General features: G+C 43.9%; 1 protein-coding gene across 2 annotated transcripts in view; it reads left to right on the forward strand.

The window, feature by feature from the left end:
* The window catches only part of thsd7aa (thrombospondin, type I, domain containing 7Aa), a 94,559-nt gene extending 73,165 nt beyond the window's left edge, over nucleotides 1–21,394 (forward strand). Inside the window, exons 13-29 of one of the 2 annotated variants that reach the window (XR_003743335.1) lie at nucleotides 1,347–1,613; nucleotides 4,288–4,466; nucleotides 4,743–4,748; nucleotides 4,953–5,086; nucleotides 5,173–5,326; nucleotides 6,576–6,717; nucleotides 6,816–6,931; nucleotides 7,022–7,139; nucleotides 10,494–10,639; nucleotides 10,881–11,055; nucleotides 12,686–12,859; nucleotides 13,259–13,354; nucleotides 16,334–16,416; nucleotides 17,133–17,346; nucleotides 18,097–18,184; nucleotides 18,323–18,562; nucleotides 19,754–21,394. Coding sequence is in view for 1 of the 2 variants with exons in the window: in XM_028964150.1 (XP_028819983.1) it covers nucleotides 1,347–1,613; nucleotides 4,288–4,466; nucleotides 4,743–4,748; nucleotides 4,953–5,086; nucleotides 5,173–5,326; nucleotides 6,576–6,717; nucleotides 6,816–6,931; nucleotides 7,022–7,139; nucleotides 10,494–10,639; nucleotides 10,881–11,055; nucleotides 12,686–12,859; nucleotides 13,259–13,354; nucleotides 16,334–16,416; nucleotides 17,133–17,346; nucleotides 18,097–18,184; nucleotides 19,754–19,844 (2,183 nt within the window). In the remaining variant the exon portion in view is untranslated. The remainder of the gene's footprint in view (nucleotides 1–1,346; nucleotides 1,614–4,287; nucleotides 4,467–4,742; nucleotides 4,749–4,952; nucleotides 5,087–5,172; nucleotides 5,327–6,575; nucleotides 6,718–6,815; nucleotides 6,932–7,021; nucleotides 7,140–10,493; nucleotides 10,640–10,880; nucleotides 11,056–12,685; nucleotides 12,860–13,258; nucleotides 13,355–16,333; nucleotides 16,417–17,132; nucleotides 17,347–18,096; nucleotides 18,185–18,322; nucleotides 18,563–19,753) is intronic. The other variant, XM_028964150.1, reaches the window with a different exon arrangement.
* The last annotated feature ends 862 nt before the right edge of the window (nucleotides 21,395–22,256 follow it).

Consider the following 22,256-nt stretch of genomic DNA (forward strand, 5'->3'; position numbering starts at 1 on the left):
TACTTTGGACCAAGTGCAACCTGACACAAGAATACACAATGTGTACAAGGGAGTTTCTTCAAATTTCATTAGATGTTGGTGGTCAAAGCTCAATATTTCATATTTCTGGTACAAACTGGCATTTACCTGCACACCTGTTAACGCTAAGCCTAAACCCACAATGCAGTACTTTCAGGAGGTGGGAGGTGACCTTGCATGGGGTGGAGTCTGCGGAAGTTTAAACTCTCTCCCGGCCGGTGTTGCCAGATTGGCCATTTTTTACATTTACCCTTCCCTGCACTGGGGGTTTCATATGTGCCTACTTTGTAGCACTGCATGTCATCAAAAGGTTCTTATTATGTTGCGACTTATGGCCTATTTTTTAAAGAAAACGCTTCAAATTTTTTAAATTGGCCTCAATTTTTTCATCTGTACTACAAGATTAAGTCATTTCTGGTTGAAAGTCAGTGGTCAAGGTCATTTTATACAGTGTGACATCACATTATTCCAAGCACGATATCGGGAGAACTCCTTGAGGGAATTTCTTTGAATTTCTGATTGGAGGTCAAAGGTCAAAGCAACGCTGATGGTTGTTGACACTGCGACCCCAAGTTCTTGCGAACACGACACACCAGGCATGCCTTGAGGACATTTTTACAAATTTGGCACGTACCTTTACTTGGATGGATGTAGTGATTTAATTTCATGGCATAAGGTCAAGGTCAGTGGGGAATGTCCACAGCGCTGGGCGGCGGTTACCGGAATGTGAATTGGCTGTAATTCTAGTTGTTTTTTTTTGTCCTGTTACTACTTGTGCCCAGTCCTTGCCAACATTGCAAGGTGTGAAATGACTTGATGTTTGCTGCCTCAGATGGTGTCTGCCCACAGCCTGCGCCAGCCCGACTGCTCAAGCATATGTGTGCGTCGGTAGTTTTTTTTTTTTTTTAAGCCTGCGTGGGCAGTCATGTAAGTCCAGGAACTCTGTTTCATGTTTGCCGTGATTGTTGGACGCACGATGTGTGGGACTTTGTTTGTGTTGGACTCAGACGGTTAATTAGCTCGGCCTTCTTTGTTTGACCTCGGTTTGGAACGGATGTGGAAATGATCAGCTGTCACCTGCTGTCCGCGTTTAGCCTTTAGCTTCTAAACCGAGCCCGACCGCAATCTCCCGATCAAAGATCTAACCAGCTGGTTCCAGACCTTGTCAACAAAGGTCAGGTTTGTCAGAGGATTAACCAGATTAGACGTATGTGCGGTTGGATTTCGGTAGGATAAGATTATTTACTGTTGACACCAAGTAGGAGATCGCTGTGCAAATAACCCCCCGAACCATTAAATGTATGTTTTGCTCTTCTTGCTCCCCTCAGGGAAGAGTAAGAAACGCGACCAGTGTAAGAACACCCAGGTGTACCCTCTGAGCGAGACCCAGTACTGCCCCTGCAATAAGTACAACGCCCAGCCGGTGGGCAACTGGTCCGACTGCATCCTGCCCGAGGGCGGGCGCGTGGAGGGCCAGCTGGGCATGAAGGTCCAGGGGGACATCAAGGAATGTGGCCAGGGCTACCGCTACCAGGCAGTGGTGTGTTACGACCAGGACAACCGGATGGTGGAGACCTCGCGCTGCAACAGCCATGGTGAGACTCCAGATCATTTGTTAGTTTATCGACGTCAACCGCGAACGTGGAGAACTTTCCCAGTAAAGGTCCTGCTGCATCCTCGAAAAATCCCAATAATCCATCGCTTCGCATTCACCCTCCCCATCCATCGCAAAGCCCTTATCTTCCTCCATATGGTGAGCATTTCCTGACAGTGAGTTCTGCAGACTGGGATCGATGCGGAAGCGCAGAGCCCGATCGGATTGCTCGAAGCCTGAATCTTGCAGCCGAGCTTCATTTGCATTCCGGAATGTGGGGAGAGAGACACGGAACGCGGGGATGGGAATTGGGAATTAGCTTGTGGCAGCCGTTTCCCAGCTGCTACTGGAGGCGTGTAGTGACGAGGGCCGGTGATCTGGAACGGCTCATCCCTGCACGTCACAACTATACAGTGACTGGCCGAACCCCGCCTGCTTTTTAATCCGTCCTTCAGCACTAATTCGGCTTCTGAGACATTTATCACTTCAGATTGGACTCCACGTTCACCAAGTGAAGCGTCAATAGCATTTTCCCTGCCTGCTGCCTCTGGTGGTATAAAAATGTAATTTTTTATACCAAATTAACTTTTTCAAAAAAAAGTTAATTTGCAAAAATCTCTCCCTGTGCAATCATTGGAATATGGAATTGACTAAAAGGTCTCATGGAATCAACTAAAATCTTGAACATTCCTAGGAAAATACAAATATGAAACATACACAATTTGCTCTTAGAAGCAATGTAAAGCAAAAAAAAAAAAAACATGCAACCGACTGTGATCAACAGTAAGCAAAACTCCCTCCTAAATCTCTGGCAGGAAATCCTGCAGCAAATCACATTTCTTTCGGAAATAACAGTCATTTGTTTGCCAAAATGGAATACAACTTGATCTGCTTTTCATCAGATAATGTCGCTGGGCCCAGGGCTCGACAGCAATCAGAGGCTTCGCTCTAATTTGTCTCCGGCCTTATTGGTGCGAGATTGCATATTCCCAGAAGCAGCCATTAAAGACCGCGGCCTTATTGATCCAGGTGTGACAGCGCAAAGCCCGCGGTGGCGGGCTGGTGAGTGGGATCAGAGAACGGCTGTCCCCTTAAGCGCTTTCATCAACGTCTGAGGAAACCGCACCGCTCTGATTCCTCTCATTGTCTGATTGCCTCTCAGCTTATTTCTTCAGTAGTTGTCTGGGTGTTTAGCAGTTTGATGTCTTGCCTCGTCAGAATAAGGAATAATAAAAATGTCATTTGGAGAGGAAAAGAAATTGTGTTGAATTGGGAAGTCTCCAGACGAGTGGTAACATGATTACATGTCTTAATGAGAGCCTCGCCCTCAGGGACACCTTGCTGGACTTGGTGTAACCCCTGTCTAAAACAAAAACCAGCACTGATCTTCCTGGCAGTGCGTTTTGTTTCCGATTTATAGCATTATTTTAGATTCAGTGAGCCATGCATTGGAAACTGGAGAATTTTGAGTGTGAGCCTAAAATCTTCTTCCATGTTCACCAAATGAAGCTTCAATAGCATTTTCCTTGCTCATCTAGCCATTTTCATTTACAGCATTTATCAGATGCCCTTATCCAGAGCGACTTACAATCAGTAGTTACAGGGGACAGTCCCCCCCCGGAGCAATTTAGGGTTAATTGTCTTGCTTAGGGACACAATGGCAATAAGTGGGATTTGAACCTGGGTCTTCTGGTTCATAGTTGAGTGTGTTACCCACTAGGCTACTACCAGCAAGTATCTGATATGCTGCCTCTGGTGGTATGAAAATATTGAAATATTAAAAGTTCATTTCAAAAAATATGTGCATGCAATGGAATATGGAATTTATGCTGAAAGTCTCTAAGTCTCTAAGAAGTCTCATGTAAATGCAAAAAAGGAGCAAATTCGCAATTTATATCCTGCACATTCCAAGGAAAATACAGATATGAAACATACACAAATTCCACTAGGAAGCAAGGTAAAGCTTATAAGTCTGAAAATAATCAAGTCAAAGAAGTGTTGCAGTTGTGGTCCTGTGGTCAACCCAACATGGCCCTTAAGTACAGTGGTGGCCTAGCGGTTAAAGAAGCGGCCCCGTAATCAGAAAGTTGCCGGTTCGAATCCCGATCCACTGAGGTGCCACTGAGCAAAGCATCGTCCCCACTCACTGCTCCCCGGGCGCCTGTCATGGCTGCCCACTGCTCACTCAGGGTGATGGTTAAGTACAGAGGTCACATTTCACAGTGTTATTATCAATTAGCATAGATAAATCCTACAATTCAGTTGATTTGTCCATCCCTCATTGGGTTGGCCATCCTCATTGGTGTGGCTAATGTTAAAAAAATGATCTGATCAAAAACAAGAAATATCTGTGTGTGCTTAGTGAGTCTAATCATAGTCTAATCTAATGGCTATGTAACCATTATATTTTTTTAATTAGGAATAAGCAACCATGATTGCTGCAACAGACAAGGGCATCCCAGTTTTTCACATAATTTTTCCCAATTGCTGCACCTTGCTGGGCCCTAAGTTCTGCCCGTGGGAAAGGTCAGAGTACGCAAAAGGACGTAAAGGCTCGCAAGTTAATACAATAGTACTGGTCCATCTCCTCTTTCAGCTCCAGGGCCTGTTTACACAGATCATGCATTACGTCCAGATGATGAGCATATAACCTTTGTTTTTGTGGCCATTTGTAGGTTACATTGAGGAAGCCTGCATTATCCCGTGCCCATCAGACTGTAAGCTCAGCGAATGGTCTAACTGGTCTCGCTGCAGCAAGTCGTGTGGCAGCGGGGTCAAAGTTCGCTCCAAGTGGCTCAGGGAAAAGCCGTACAACGGAGGGAGACCCTGCCCGAAGCTCGACCACGTCAACCAGGTGAGGTTAACACAAGCAGTCGTCCTCTCATGAGCCAGAGAAAGGGGGAGGAGGTCCCTGGCTTGTTTTAATGTTTAATTAATGCAACAGGATTCAGTAAATTTTTGATTAGAAGATCAAACACTGTGATATATTTTTAATTTGCTCAACCAGGAGCTGCTCTGCATTTTTGGATGTTGTATGACATTTTGAGTTGTAGATTGATGAAGGTGACCTTTTCTCATCTTTCTTTCCATATCTTGCTGGGCATTTTTATTATTTGTACTCCTGCAACAGGCTCAGGTGAGTGAGTCTCCTACTACATAAGTTAACTTTATTTCATATTTATTGTATTTATGGAATTATCAACATACAATAATTTCAGCAATCATGCATAAAAGGATTGAGTGAGGAATGTGTGTCAGTGCAGTGGAATAGAACATTCCAGAACGTTCATCATGCAAACCATTTAAATTCATAAGTAAATAAAGTTTTATGCTGTGCCAGGTGTATGAGGTGGTCCCATGTCTAAGTGACTGTGGACAGTACGTCTGGGTGGCCGAGCCCTGGAGTGTCTGGAAAGTCAGCAATGTGGACCTGAAGGAAAACTGCGGAGAGGGTGTACAAACAAGAAAAGTCAGGTATGTTCTTCATCTTGTTATTCTTATTCATATTTGGTCTTAGATTGCTGTGAGGATAGCAGCCTTTTTTCTCTGTACTTCGGTAGGTGTATGCAGAACACCATTGATGGCCCATCAGACCCAGTAGAGGACTACCTTTGTGATCCAGAGGAGATGCCCTTGGGTGCCCGAGAGAGCCAGCTTCCATGCCCAGAGGACTGCGTGCTGTCTGACTGGGGGCTGTGGAGCCGATGCTCATTGGTAGGGAAAAACTATTGGCATTGGCATTTTTCAGTGCCGAATTTCAGTGGCTTATAAGCTAAGAGATCTCAGTGTGATGAAACAATGCCTAATTTCTGCTAAAACGCCATGCAGAGTCCATTTCCTACAACACTAGAACCACAGGGTGACATTGTTAATGCATCCAGCATGCTTCACGCCACTCTTCGAGCACGTCTGCCCACTGAGACGAAAGCGAATCGAAACAATTCTCCATGTAGGCTGACATCCAGACTGGTTTAAACATGCTCCTTTTGAACTAAGTGGCGCGCTGACAGCTCCGGAACCCATGGCAAGATTAAAGAGCCCAGAAATCAGCTTGCGTGGTGCTAACCAGCACACGGTGTGAAAAGGTCCGCTTAAAGACGGGTGAGGTAGAAGTGTCTCAGAAGAGCGATTGAGGTTATTGTGGCAGGTTCACGTTTGCTGTTCCCTAGCACTTTCCCACAAAGCTGTCAGAGAAGTTAATTACTTCTCAGATGTAGAAGACGTGCCTTGATACCAGGGGAAGAGGCCTGCAAAGTGGATCATTCCATTTTGTTTTGAGTTGCCCTTCAAATATTTGAGGCTAAATTTGATGTATGTGTCAAAAAAGGGGCCACTGCTTTTTAATCAAGGATCGTCTGGATCGTTTTCAATATCCTCTTAGGTTTCTGATTAGGTTCTTCAGCATTAAAATGATGTGCCAGATATAGGTGGCAGGGCAGTGGTGGCCTAGCGGATCAGGAAGTGGACTCCTGACTGGAGGGTTGTGGGTTCATGTCCCCAACCTCCAAGGTGTCACTGAGGTCCCCTTTGACCAAGGTACCATCCCCACACACTGCTTCCCGGGCGCATTGCCCACTGCTGACCAAGGGTGATGGGATAAAATGCAAAGAATGCAATTTGCTGAAAACCAATCACCTTCATACATTTACATTTATGGCATTTATCAGACGTCCCTATCCAGAGCGACTTATAATCAGTAGTTACAGGGAGAGTCCCCCTGGAGCAATTTAGGGTTAAGTGTCTTGCTCAGGGACACAATGGTAGTAAGTGGGATTTGAACCTGGGTCTTCTGGTTCACAGGCGAGTGTGTTACCCATTAGGCTACTACCACCCTACCATCTCTCATACAGTGGTTGTGGTGGTTTTACTTCCAAGCAGGAAGAGATATTACACAATCAAGACGGATTCGAAAATTCCAGGGCTTGGTGGCATTCCATGGAAATGCGTAATGTCTTTTCTGCAGCCCTGCACTGGGAACAGGACACGAGAGAGGAGCGCTGGCCCCATCCGCCAGACGGGGCAAGGGAAGCCGTGTCCACCGACCACCGAGAAAGAGGCCTGTGCTCTAAACAGCAACTGCTTCCACTACTCCTACAACATCACAGGTGGGGACACGCCTCATGTTGGTGAGGAATAATCGAAGTCCCTGATCAAGTCCCATAGTGTGGCCCCCTATGAACAATGGCTCCGTCCTTTCACACAGACTGGAGCACTTGTCAGCTGAGCGAGAGAGCGGTGTGTGGAAGTGGCGTCAAGACCCGGATGCTGGACTGTGTACGGAGTGACGGGAAGTCCGTGGAGCTCAGGTTCTGTGAAGAGGTATATTGTCTCAATTTAACCCTCGACAGCCTCTTGCTTTTATTACCCGGATGTTACCTGGAGCGATGGTGAACTGAGTCTCTCTTTCAGCTGGGCCTGGAAAAGAAATGGCAGATGAACGCCTCCTGTGTGGTGGAGTGTCCGGTCAACTGTCAGCTCTCTGATTGGTCACCTTGGTCGGAGTGCACACGCACCTGTGGCCTTGCAGGTAAGCCTCTCCCCAGTGTCAACCACGTTTCTCACCTCAAACTTGCCACCTACACGATGATCCCTGAGGGCTGACATCCCACCTTTATTCATAAAGTTTATGTTAAAATAGAAGCCCTAGACTACATCAGAACACCCCAGAGGCAGATTTCTGTGATGAAAAATGTGACAGTCTATGTTATTGGTAGGTAATATTACTTCCTCGCATTATTTCCTCATCCCTGTTAAGCTCTTTGGCAATGCCATTCGCTTTTAACAATATCATCACCATGAAAATGCCTGAAACCAGATACCTTTAATGATGTGAGCATGGCAGTCTTATGGAGCAGTGGGTAGGAGGGCGTAATCATGTCCTTGTGTGTAATTCCATTGGCTCGGGGCATTGATCGGGGGTCCATTATTTCTGTGTGCTCTGGGCCTGTGGGACCACTCCACCACAGGAGTCCTTGAGTGCCGCTGCAGCCTGCAGCAGCCCAAGCAAAGACATGAAACCCGCACCGGGTTTAGCAGTTTCGGTCACCTTAATCTATCCGCTGTAGTGATGGGCACGGCAGTTCTTTTAGATGCACTGAATCTTTAGAATCATTTCACTGAAAGATTTGTCCAAAAGATTCTTTCACCGATTCACCAAATCATTCAGAGAGTGGCAGGAGGAGCCTGTGAACTTCCTGAACTGAGTGTTGTGGCTGTGACAAACACCTTTGTAAAAACTAAACTTAATCAAAATGACTGCGATTTTTCTGTGAATGCATTGATGTCCCTGTTTGGTGGGACAGTGGTGGCCTAGCGGGTAAGGAAGCAGACCCGTAATCAGAGGGTTGCCGGTTCGGGGAACCTGTCCACTGAGGTGCCACTGCACAAAGCCCCGTCCCCACACGCTGCTCCCCGGGCGCCTGTCATGGCTGTCATGGCCACTGCTCACCAAGGGTGATGGTTAAATGCAGAGGACACATTTCGTGGTGTCACCATGTGCTGTGCTGTTTGTTTCACAATCAGATGTGCCTCAAGTCAAAGTTACATTCACTTCTAAGTGAGCAAGGACACTCAACAATGGTTATGCTACAGATTTAAATACACATAGTATAGTGAATAAAGTGCAAACAATTACAAAATAAAGTGCAAAATAGAGTGCAATCAATTTGGTCACACATGCAACCTAATTTCTCCTTTTTTTGAGTCTGTGAATAATAGAAAATCTGAGGTCACACCGGTGCGACTAGCTGTTCAGATAGACAGATGTAGCCATTGATTAGAGCTTTAATCTGTGCTTAAAATTGACAAGTACAGCTTTTTAATAACCCAAATGTCATTTTTCCACACCTCAGTCTTTGCTTTCAATGCCAGTGCAACGAAAACATAATCGCCATCGGCTAGCCTCCGTCTCACCTTCTCAGCATCTAATGAACCATGTCATGCATTGCTTCTGTATTCCAGCACCTCAACAGCCCAGACACCCGAAACGGGGATGCAAACCTGCTAAGCCTGTAGTCTGAGGTTAAATGGATTTATATTTTAGTTTTTTGGGAACACTTTCCCTCTGCCATCATTTACATTTCCAGCATTTATCAGACGTTCTTATCCAGATCACCTTATAATCAGTAGTTACAGCCCCCCTGGGTAAGGGTCTTGCTCAGGGACATAATGATGAGTGCGTGGGGTTTTTAACCTGGGACTTTGTGGCCTTCTGGTCAATAGGCGAGTGTGTTACTCACTAGACATCTACCACCCACTGTTATTGTCCCACTGAACCGATAGCAGTTATCAGTTTCATAACTAACTTCATAACTAAAATTATCATAACTTTGGTCCTGGAGAAGTTAAATAAAAGCTCACCCGCAGCGAAATCTGATTTTGCAAACTACACACGCAGCGATCCACACATACACACGTTCTCTCTCGCATTCTCTCAAGTGTGTGATGTACATGCTACTGCCTCGCCTGCATGCTCTTGTTTGCTTGCTGTCGTTTTTGAGATATTTTTATTTGCGGGCGTCATGGAGCCTCCATCAATACGCAGAAAGTCCGGAAGACTTGGGATGTCGGGCAGCCGCGTGTCTCCATGCTAATTTCTTCCATTTTGATCATGAAGATGCCCAAAGATGGCCAAACTCTGTAAGCGGCAGCTGCCATGGGCTTGCCGGAGCCCATGGGCTCAACAGACACCCGCTGCTTTGCCTCTGAACTTGGCTTGATGCCCCACATCAGACCAGCCCTGCAGTGCCCTCACTTCTTCTGAGTCGTGTTCCCTTTAACTATTCTCCACACTTGACGGGACCTGAAGCAGTGAGGCGTGGGCTCCAGGCGTTGAATTTGTTTGGTGCTTTTTGAAGGGTGTCAGCAGGGGGGCTGAAAGAAAGAGAGTTCGGGGAGGCAGGGGGTCCACCGCCGGGATGGCGCATCACGGCAGGTTGTGCCGAAGATGAATTGGCAGGTTGGCAAGACTTGCCCAAGGCGCTCCGTCGCCCAGGGACCGTGGTCTAATTGTACTCAGCATTAAGGATCGCCAGGCGATGCCACCTTAGGCGGGCGTGCAGCCATCTTTGCAAAGTAAGAACAACAGCCAAGAGGATATTAATTACGGACCCTTTTACAGGATCTGGTACCCAGGATGCATGACCATGAAGGTAATGCTGCCCTTAAGGCCTCGTTGCATCAGATCATGCCATTCTGAAAAGTGGAGCACCAGCGAGAACTGTGCCACGCTACCGGCCTCCACAGACTTCCGACTCAGCGGAAACCGCCCGGAATTTTCCGGGTAGCCCCAGTAAAGAGGCCACAACAGTGCAAATTCCTATTGTGGGTTTTGTAAGTTATTGCCAAATTTTAGCGTGATGTACCGTACCAAATCCCACTCAGCTCACAGCCAGAATCCCATCTCGTTCCTTTCGTTTTAAAATACAGGGGGCATTCTAGGTCTTCATCATTTTTGTCTGTCCTTCTTTCAACCTTCTTCAGCTTCCCGATAAATATTCACAGTTGTTTCGATTGGGTAATTGACCAGATTAGGCTATTTGCAAAATGGAAATACTGAGGCAGCGGGATGTGATTCCACAAGCGGTCCAGGTCATACACCATTCCCCTTCTGCAAATGGGAGAAATTGGGTTACCTAGAACATCATATGTAATAGGATCCAGGGTAAGATGTGGGTTATACTGTAAATGATCTGTGATTAGCTTTGATGGTAGGAGATCTGTGAGAGGCTGTATAGGAAGACATTAAGGTCTGGAATTTAATCTTGCATAAAGTACTATCTTTCTCCAGGGGAAAGCAAACCTGTAATTTGTGAATGAAGGAAACTGTGCCCGTTTTGGGGGAACATAAGTAATGAGAGCCCGTGATGTTGTGTCTCTCCAGGGAAGCTGTGGCGCAGGAGGACGGTGATCCAGGCGTCTCAGGGGGATGGTCGGCCTTGTCCGACTCAGATGGAGCAGTGGAAGCCCTGTCCTGCAAAGCCATGCTACAGATGGAGGTACAGCCCCTGGTCCGAGTGCAAGGCTGAGGTGAGTTTTCTCTGTAGCTATTTCAACTTCTTTCACCATTCATGGTCCCCTCCAGGCTCCCAGCTGTCCTGTTATGTGGTCGGCATGCTGAGCTCAGTTGGGGTTTTAATTAAAAACATGAGGCAAGGGACTGTCTGTCTTTCTCATATGGCTTCTGAGGAGCTCGGAGGCTTGTAGGGGTCCGTGTGTGGATTTAGCAGTCTAACACACACGCCATGCCTCTGTGTGTGTGTGTGCTCAGGGAGCAAGGTGCGGCGAGGGGCTGCGCTTCCGGAACGTTTCATGCTATGTGTCAAACGGGTCGGGACACGGCGAAGGCAGCCTGGTGGATGAGGAGCTGTGTGGAGACCTGGAGCAGGAAGTCGATGGAAACAAAGAGATCGTCCTTGAAGAGACTTGTTCTGTACCCTGTCCAGGTGACGCTTAACAAACACACACACACACACACACACACACTAACAACATTTGTAAGCACTCATGCTTAAACTCTCACTCCACTCCCATTCCAACACACTTGCATGCACAATCTGTCACACATTGTCACACACACACCTATCTGCACACAAAATCTTTCATGCACACACACATATTCGTGTAGTACCTTGGTTGCCCAATTAAAACCTCTGTTTTTATTTTAGCACCCGTACGTTCTTCTTCCCCGATTGTGGCAGTTCTATATATGAGTTTAACACGGTGCTAACACGTCAGTCGCAGCCCTGCAGATCCGTTACCGCAGCGACACCACGACTCCTCCCGTCTCACCTCTCATTGTGACGGAGCCGCCTCCGCCTGCTGCGGCCCTCGCGTGATTCATAGCCGTGTCTGCACCCCCGTCGGCTCATCACCGAGCCCGCGAGGCCGCTATAATACGCTGTTTATGGGGTCGCCGGGGCTCCGTGGCGCGAACGGCGCTTAAATCACCGCCACGTGTTTATACGAAGGTGTTGAGTGCAGAGCCTCCACATCATGACTTTGCAGACTGTATTCTAAATCTTACACGTTTCATACAATATTACATCAGCATAATAATGGCGCAGAGGTGCGATTTAATAACAAAAATAAGAGAATTGGAAAGTGGTCTTTGTGGTGGGAGGCCTGTGAGTGACACATCCAGCTCCCGGTTTTGACGTGTTCTGTGTAGCAGAAGTGGAGTTGTGGACAAAGGTTTGTGCAGCAGGAAAAAATGACACTAATGACGTGCATTTTGTGTGTGTGTGTGTGTGTGTGTGTGTGTGTGGGGACAAGGGAGAGTCCGTTATTCAGCTTGCAATGTGGAGTTCACTGGACTGAGTCGTTACAGTATCCCACAATTCATCACTCTGGCTCTGACCTTTAAAGCCACAGTTTTTCATTCCTAAAAATGTCGGCTCGCTAACAGCCACCAGTACCTGATTTTACACACACACACACACACACACACACACACACACACACACACACTCACACACACTCTTCTATTAGCTCTGCCATTACCTTTGTTGTGTTCTACCATCACATAAACACCCTACCACGGCCTGCATACACACACACAATGCCACACACACTAAATTACTACCACTGCTGCTGTTTCGTACAGCCACACACAAACTACTATTTTTGAGGATATTTTGAGGTATTTGCAGAATTCTGTGTGTCTGTGACTATGGTACGGACTAATTCAGGACATGCAAAAAAAAAAAAACACATTCTCAAACACAAGTCAACATGGATACTAACTGGTATTATGTGTTATTGCTGAAATGAATTAAAAATAGGGGTGTTAGAAAATATCGACACAGCAATATATTGTGATATTATTAATGTTATATGATTCACACGGATCATACACAGCATCTTGCATATCAGCTCTGTTTTTACATTTTCATGGAACTGTAAAATATCGCAAAATATACAGTATCTTAATAGCTCATGATATAATAGAATTGCGAACCATGTATCATGATACATATCGTATCACGAGATCTTTGCCAATACACACCCGTACCATGCCGTTTATTAACTGCGTATCTCAGAATGTGGCCTAACCGACGTGCGCTTCCTGTACAGGGGAGTGTTACCTGACGGACTGGACCGGGTGGAGCCCCTGTCAGCTGAGCTGCGTGGGTGGGGACGACCTGGGCTTTGGGTCGGTGCAGGTCCGCTCCCGCGCTGTTCTGGCTCAGGAACCCGAGAACCTGCTGCAGTGTCCTGACCAGGAGTGGGAGGCGCGTCCCTGTACTGGTCAGTCATAATCACCAAACACTGACACAGTGGCTGTGTCTGTGTGTGTGTGTGTGTGTGTGTGTGTGTGTGTACACTGGGTATCTGGGTATCTGCAAAGTCTAACATTTTTAAATCAGATGTTAAGGCCTTAAAATTAAAAACAAGGCCAAGTTTGAGCTGATATCTTCACATTAGTTTACCAAGTTTAGCAAGTCCTGGATCTGCGATAAAGAATTTAATGTGTAGTTATAAGCCAGTAACACCAGGATTATATAACGTATTTAAAAACAGAACTTGTTGAAGCCTGACAGAAGCCCTGTTTGGCCTGAGTGATTATATTCTTCTGTATGGTTGTGTGTATTGGTGTGTGTGTGTGTGTGTGTGTGTGTGTTTCCTGAATCTCTTCTCTCTCCTCAGAGGGACAGTGTTATGAGTATAAGTGGATGACGGGTGCCTGGAGAGCCTCGTCTCGCCAGGTGTGGTGCCAACGTTCAGATGGGTTAAACGTCACAGGTGAGTGTGTGTGTGAGTGACCTCTGATACTCTCATCATTCAAACAGCATCGTCTAATTTCACACACGTGATAAACAGACGCGCTCAGTGTCCCTTTACCTGTCGGCACGGTGGGGGAGTGTGGCATTGCAGCGCTGCCAGCAGGAACTCCGATGCAATAATCTCTATGGAAATGAGTCTTTCAATCCCAGGGGGGAGCGGTGTCATGCGCACGTGTTAATCCCGTCCTGCTGTCACTTCCTGTGATGATGCACTTCAGAATATGTGGCAAAGTGTCATCTGTCAGATTAACACAGAATGTGTAAATTTAATCTTATCTTTGTCAGCCACATTTTAGCGTTTTTACATCTGACAAGACAACAGGAGGGATGAACATGCTTCTTCCTAAAGATTGTGTTTGGTGTTCAGACGGTGACATTGGACGTCCCTCTAAAATGACCACAGGTCATTTACATAATTTGCATGGTCATCAACCAATCAATGACCTTCATGTCTTGTGAATGGGGTGTGGCCATCCTGGAAGATACCACTCCCATCAATGTAGATCCAAACCATGACGGCAAAACATTACCTGTAAAAATAACCAAATATATATTAATTAAATAGTTATTTATGAAATTATTCACAACAACGGTAGTGTAAAACAATAAAAGCAAGAGACATAACATACAATTACCTAATTACCTCACTTATTTCAAGGAAACATTATTCTGTCATGGTGACTGATAATGATATTTTGTCATCTTTTTTTTTTTTAATCTGTCATTCATCTGATGCACCATTGCCCCAATAGAAATTATGGAAAACAGAAAAGCACAAAATATGCTGAAATACGTGAAAGTGCTATAGTGGAAAACATTAGCTAGCCTATACTGCAGTGCATTCTGGACCATATATTCTGCCCCAGTACCGGGCCTATTTGGCAGCAGATAGAAGATGACAAAAAAAAATGTCAAAGAGAGGAAACAGAGCAGCTCACCTTTGAAGAGTCGCCAGAAACTTACGCGGAAACTGCCAGGCTCGGCAGAATCGTGTCTGCCGCCCAACGAACAACAGTCATGCATATGCATGCCACAGCATGATTATTCATCAGGAGCGCTGCTGATGAAACCGTTTCATTGCCCGTAAATTTCCCCATGGTGTCTGCCAATCAAAGCACACTGCCGCTTTCATGCCATCTGGAGGGAGCGTCTACTGGATGGCGTTCCACGCTTACGTATATAATCTAAGCTATTATGGATCTAATGTTTTGAAAAGTGCCAGTGTAGCTATTTTGTTAACCACCCCTCATTGTAAGAATTTTAGAACTGATGGAGAGACTGTGACAGATGGAAACAGGAAAGAAAAGGTGGAATAAATAATCAGAGGTCATCCATTGCCATGAGAAAGAATCTTATATTATCTGCAATAGAAAATATTTATACTTGCATATGAGTTGTCTTGTGTTGAAGCCAGTTTAGCTCCAGAATCTCACAAAACAGTGTTTAATTAATAATGTATGCATTGATATGAGATATGCCAAAAGTGTTCCAAGCATGATCATGTTCCCATTCAGAGGACAAGAACACTATCAACTGTATAGTTTTTTAGCATACAGTATAATTTATATTAGATTAGATTCAATTTTATTGTCATCACACATGTACAGGGCAACGAAATGCAGTTTAGGTCTAACCAGAAGTGCAATAAGCAGCAAGTGCAGGATAAAGGCAAGATAATTTATGGGTATACATAAGGTGATATGTACAGGAAGAGACTGGATAATATTTACATGGATGGATTTACAGTAGTATGTAATAATATACAGTTAGTATTAACTATAAATATGAACATATGTATTAAAAAAAAGTGTATAATCAGAATTCTATATGTAAATTCATTGAGCTATAATGGTGGAGTGATAACTAGGGAATTCTCAGATGCTGTAAAATGAATTTCACGGCTTGAGACAGGCAGATGTGGAGGATTGTCCCGAGCAATGTTCTGGCTCAGCAGGTTTGGTGGTCCCTCCTGAACCGCCTCGCCTCTGAACCAGCATTGCCCCATGACCCCTTGTCCCAAGGTCATGTCGTCAGATGTCATTGTGGCAGCTGTCACGGTTAAAGGGGGATTGGTGGGGTGCTGTGTGCCACAGATGAGTATTGATCAGTCATGCTGTGATGGAGTAGCAAGTGAGGACCACACCCCTCTGCAGAAGCTTCATTGTGATGGAGCTGGGTCTCTGTATGTTTATTCTATGTAACAGAGGTAACACCTAAATTAAAGAAAAAGTGTGTGTGTGTGTGTGTGTGTGAGCGAGAGAAAGTTAATTGATTTAACATGAAGTGTAAATTCACTTGCTTTCACCCTCACTTGCCTACAGAGTTGCCTCAGTTGAAACACTAAGAAACACTAAGTCTGTCTGTGTGTATTTTGTGTTTATTTATTTCTGCTGTGGATTTTAAGGTCCTCACTTGGACATTTACTAATTGTTGGTCTAGAACAGGAAAAATACTTAATAAATAACACACATAATTATCAGATGTGACGTTGTTGAACATGCCGTTCATTACTACATGTAGTACAGGGGAAATATGAGGATGAAAACATTGAGTATGAAAACTGGGGACATTTTCGCTGGCCCCCATAGGGAAAGGTTTGTATTTTCTTACTTGGGCTATGCAGGTGTACTTACACGTTTATAATTCAAATATTATAAATGTGTATAAATTGGTTCTCATAAAGCTGCTTAAATATCTGTCTGTTGAGTATAAGAAACAGATACCATTTCAGTTCTTCTTTAGATGTACGTCAAAAGATAATTTTATTTGAACTTTTTATATATAAAGTGAGACAATGAAACTAACAGGAAAATAACCAAATTGTCCCTTTATACCCATATATCTGTTACCTGCTCTGACCTTTAATATGGCTGTTGCTGCCTGACAACGTGTGAATCCCCTCATAACCAGATTCCCTCCTCTCACTGCACCCCTGCAGGCGGCTGCCTGTCCACCAGCCGCCCGGTGTCCGACAGATCCTGCGTCCCAGTGTGTGACAAGCCACGGTCCTACTGCACTGAGGTGAGTATGAGTGTGTTTGTGTATCTGTTTTTTTAGTACCTTGTATGTGTGTGTGCGCACTTTCATAATCAGCGTGTCCTTTTTCTTCGCCCTCTGTCTTGTGTTTGCACGGTTTGTATCGAAAGAATGCTGTGTGTGCGTGTGTCAGTCTGTTTACTGTATGAAGGATGTCTGTATCTGTATGGATGTTCTGTACCTGCTGTCTGCACCAAATGTCTACTGTGTGTGTGTGTGTGTGTGTGTGTGTGTGTGTGTGTGCGCATTATGACCATTTCTCTGGCTGATTATACTCCAGCAATTGCTCAGGGAACAGCAGACCACCTGCAGAGAGGCAGCAGATGAATGAAAGCACATCACAACCCCTCAATCACACACACACACACACACACACACACACCGCTCCATATAAACACACACACACAATTTCACACTATCATTTACATAAAGAATATCTCTTTCTCTACCTTCCTCATCATATTGGAGAGGAAATGGGATTTTTGAAAAACAACTGCATGTTTTTGTCACAGTGGAGAGAAATTGCAGACAACACACAAACATATACACACACGCTTCCGTCAGTCATGTATGGCATTCAGAGATCTGTTTGTTTTTGTTGTTGCATTTTTAGGAAGACCTGTGAGTGTGTATATGAAACAGATTGCGTGTACATTATTAAAGACGTTGTCGGTAACGTTATGCACCGCTGCCCCCTGCAGGCAGGAATATGCGGCTGCGAGGAGGGCTACACTGAAGTGATGACATCCGACGGGCTGCTGGATCAGTGCACACTCATCCCGGTGCTGGAGATACCGACTGCCGGCGACAACAAGGCAGACGTGAAAACCATCCGAGCCGTCAGCCCCACCCAGCCAAACTCCATCCTGCCTGGCCGCTCAGGGAGAACCTGGTTCCTGCAGCCGTTTGGACCAGGTAGCCTCACCACAGCCTTATTCTCATCGCCTGGATGCTCATTAAGCTCTTGGAGGATGAGTTATAGCTACAGAGCTCAGAAGGTCAAGAGCTTTCTGTTCTTGGTATCAGCCAGAGTCACACACCTATCAGCATTGCTGAACTATAAATCGTAATTTGGAAAACATTATAGTTACATAAACTTAATTTCAGAGTTTCTGTCTTCTGTTTACCAGCCTGCACGCACCAGGAAATTCAAAAATACTACTATTAGTATTAGTGAGGGCAGTGGAAGCCTAGGAAGCGGCCCCGTAATCAGAAGGTTCTCGGTTCGAATCCTGATTCGCCAAGGTGCCACTGAGGTGCCACTGAGCAAAGCACAGTCCCCACACACTGCTCCCCGGGAGCCAGTCTTGGCTGCCCACTCAAACAGGGACATCAATTTTCATTGCTTTTATCTGTTTGAGAATCTCTTGCATGTTTGTGTATTTTGTATCACATTTAATGTATTTTAATTGAATCGTCTTTGTACAAACATGAGTATGACATTGCATTGGCTTTTAATTGTGCTCTATAATTACATTTTGATTAGATTTGACCTTGATATTAAGCCAGTTCAAATGTAATAATACGTATCTATATCTGAAACCTGCTCTTGTGCACTATATTGTGTAGTATGTAGAGGACCAGCTGAAATGTGCAGCGCTGCTGCCCTCTGCTGGTGGAGATTGTGAACCTCGCCACTGTTTGTTTGGGTTTTTTTTAACACAGACGGCAAGCTGAAGACCTGGGTGTACGGTGTGGCTGCAGGGGCCTTTGTGCTGATCGTGTTCATCGTCTCCATGACATATTTAGCCTGGTAAGATGTTCTACTAAACATAAGAGACTTTTTTTCATGTCCATTTTCTCTTTTGTTATTCATCGTTTTGCTTTTTTGTTTGTTTTAAACCCATCCTTTCATTCATTTGGATCATCTCATCCACCCACCCTTCATCAGTGTGTATGTGAGCCATCGATTCCCGCCCACCCCTGATGCATCTAACGCTACAGCGGTCTGGGTGGGGGACAACGGGGATGAGTACATATACACATGTCCCGACTGTCAGAAAAAGACTGAGACTGAAGTCAATTAGTGACTTGTGGTCTAGATGCGGCCTGCCCCCTAGGCGCACAGCATGCTCCGTCCCTTTTCTCCAATGTGCCTTCTTGACCAATCAGGTGCATCAGCTCAACAGAGGTGAGCAGAAAATGCGTGTAAGTGTGTGTTCATATAGCCCTGTGCAATAATTACAAAAAAAGTCTATATAGTATATAGAGCAGTGGTGCAATATTTGCCATACCCCAGTAATATTTTTACTTTTCCCTCTCTCCAAACCCCTGCCACAGCTTTTCAATTAAGCTCCTTCAATCAATCATAGGCTTAAGCAGCAGAATATGGAAAATCACTTCTGCAGAGACATTAGAAGCAATGAATAAGGTCATCAATTCTTTATGAAATTTGCAAAAAAACGTTCTCGGCTAGATGAGAGCTGTGAATTTGTAATAGGCTTCACTTTAACTTGTTTTTTTTATCTCCCTCATTTTCATAATTTACAATGAAAATACAGCATATGTAAAGTCCTCACAGACTAGACAACAAACAATTAATTTATGTTATATTCTTCTCCTTCAGAAAAAAGACTGAAGCTAAACAAATTATATATTGCTATCAGAACATATAATGTACATATAATAATACAGTATCAAAACTGATATCTGTATTACTACGAAATTCCCAAAAACCAATATAGTACAAAAACATCCACCACAAAATTCACATTACATGTGAAGCGTTGTAACTGATGACATAGTCACAGTTATAACATTTCCCTCTAGTGGACTGGTGGGGAAACAAAGTATCATCTTCATCCATCTCTCATCTTTTCTGTTTTTTTTTTTTTAAACCCATGTCTGACTTCAGTTTTACAATTGTTATATTTTATGTTGGCATTAAAATTTGTCAGCATTTTTTTTAGCATTAAGATGTAACATGAATGATGTCGACTATAACTGGCCTCCTATCTGACTCTGAACTGTCCTTGTGTGTCTCAGTTTCCGCTGAGGTGAGTATGGGAACTGTAATTCCCTAAAAAGCTGTTCCAGTTCTCAGTCCCTCTCATCAGCTTATAAGCACGTCCTGAAAAAATAGTAGGTTTGGTTGCCACCTTACTTCATTTGCCTCATTAACAGTAGCATCCAGCTTTGCAGTGAAGCCCCCGGTAAAGCCATCACTGCATGGCATGGCAACATGGCACATGCAGAACTACAAAAAAGAGGCAAATTCATAGACATCCATTTAACTTCTTAAAATGCAAACTAAACAACTAGCAGTATGTTTATTACATGTACTGTTCAATGCATAAACTCTTATTTTTTGCCCTCTCAAAAGCAAAAAGCCAAAGAAACCCCAGAGAAGACATCATCAGAACAACAGACTCAAGCCCTTGACCCTGGCGTACGATGGTGATGCCGACATGTAGACCAACACCGACACCAAATCACGCCCCACTCTACAGCCAAAACATGCCGGACCCTGGAAAACCTAGTGACTTTTTACTGATTTTTTAAAACAAGAGACATTACAGACGTTTAAAGAGACCAAATCCATATTTATAGGTAGCCTACATCTTTTTTCTTCCTTTTTTTACATATTTTTTTTACTTTAACACAAAAGCCTTCACAAACTGTCTTCGTTGAGAAGTCTGCCTTTTTTTCTGCTCTGTCATTCACGTCGATTTTTTTCTGTAAGGTAGAACATACACTGGAGAGGATGTAGGTGCGAGGAGCCCTTTTTTCTCTGACTTATGGTCCCTCCCGTGGCTCCGCCCCCCTCTGTAGATCCTGAGCTGCTACAGCACACTGCCTCATGGGAACGCCGTGACCCATGAACCTTGCTCAGATTGAACCCACTGCTCGGGATGCGGCAGCCTGTGTGTTTGTTCTGTGTGTGTATTGGGCTGTGTTGGCTCATACGTTGCCGGAGCTCCGCCCTGCCTCCAGACCCGCCCCCTTTTCCTGTTTCCTGACTCCATTTTTGCACTATATTAGTGCAGCATGTTATGAACCTATAGCATCACCATAGAAAACTGCCTCTCTCAATGCAAGATGATGTACAGTCTTGTGCTAGACGTAGATTTCATTTTTTTACTTGAACTCACTGTTGTTGTTTTTTTTAAATAAATCTATTATTTTGCCTCTTTTTTGTGAAATGTAAATATATTTTTGTTCGTTTTTTTTGGCCAGCATTAGCGCTCATAGTACATGTACAGTTTCTGAACAAGGCCAAGTGTGATGGTTTATTTTTTTATTATTCCTTTATTTATTGTCATTTTCAAATTAAGTTTCATATCATTTAGAAAACTATATTTATTCCCAACAACCACACAAATTAATTAATCCACTTTTTTTCTTTGCACCAAACTGATCCCAGATCAGGCATCTGGACTGCATGAATCAGATATGAGGGTCACGTTTGATGGGTTTCATCCTTCCATGTTTTAAAAGTCGCTGTGATTTTATCCACAAAAAAAAAAGTCCCCAAACCTGCCATAACATCACCGCAGCAGTGATCACTTTTTATAACATGCAATTATTTTAACAGTGTTTACTATGCGCTGTTGCAATTCTTTTTTGGCTTAGAGCACAGCTCAGCCAATCAGATTCTAGAATGGGAATTCTGGCGACTCTTCGGCTTCTCGTGGATATTTTGTAAACTTGGTGAATAGAATGTTTACTTTCAGTTCATTCTGGTTTTGTTTCTTTTGTAAATACAAGCATAACGTTTTATTTATTGATTATTTATGTATCATATATAAATAAAAATGTTCATTTCTTTTTTATTGCAAAAAACGTTTAGTATGAACCTCTTAAAGTGTGTGTGGGTGAGTGTGTGAGTGTGAGTGTAATGTTACTGATCTTTTGCTTGGGCGAGACGGACTGCTGTGTGAAGACGTTGCTGAGCTCTCTCTTTTCCTACCAGGTTGTTTATATATGTATCTGATGAATTGCTGATAATAAATATGAAGAAAAAACCCACAATTTCACACTTTGTCACTTGCCTTGAGAGAAAGATTTTGAAATAAATTCCTGTTTGCATCAAAATTCATTCACTAGTTCTCTAGAAAATCCTTCATCAGTGAAAATTTTAGAAACCTGTTATATTTTTATTAGACTAAATCCATTTAATATATTAAAAGTATGTTCACTGTAAATTCTTTTGACCCAGCTGGAAAAAATACTGATTAAAGTATGATACATTTACCATAAATATCTGTCATTCGTACAATTGTAGAACTAGTTTGTTCCAGGAAAGTGGTATAAAAACTAACTTCTTGCACTAATCAAAAGCTTTAGTTTTATAATGCATGAAATTAATCATTTAAGGGTTCTCTTAAGGTTCCTTGGGGGTTTTAGTGGGCAGTTCTGACCTGAACCACTATATGTCAGTAAAGGACAAGGTTGAACACGTTGAACTGGTGGTGAGCAACATGTTCCATTAGAAGTGATGGAATCGTCCACCGTGTCTTTTACATTCAGTGCTGAGCTTCCAGTGTGTGGAAGTTGCTTCTGAACTGCTAATTAGCTTTAGATAAATGGTGTTTTTCTAAGCCTCATATTTATAACATATGAACTAAAATGGACGATATTCTGTCTTCACTCAAGCTCAGAATCTGTAATTGCCTCAGTTATAGTTTTTTCTGCATTACACCGTGTAAGGAAGTGCTATAAAAATGCAAAATTAAGTCCAGCAATCACTCTTTTTTTTTTTTTTATCAAATCAGTAATTATGGTAATCATGTACACCCAGTTCTCACTCCAATTGAATATCTCTACTAAGAAGATGGAAGTCCCGTGGTCTAATCTATTAAGTTCCATCGGCCAATCCACTCCAA

The sequence above is a fragment of the Denticeps clupeoides genome, chromosome 20, assembly GCF_900700375.1.
Source record: "Denticeps clupeoides chromosome 20, fDenClu1.1, whole genome shotgun sequence".
Classification (NCBI taxonomy): domain Eukaryota; kingdom Metazoa; phylum Chordata; class Actinopteri; order Clupeiformes; family Denticipitidae; genus Denticeps; species Denticeps clupeoides.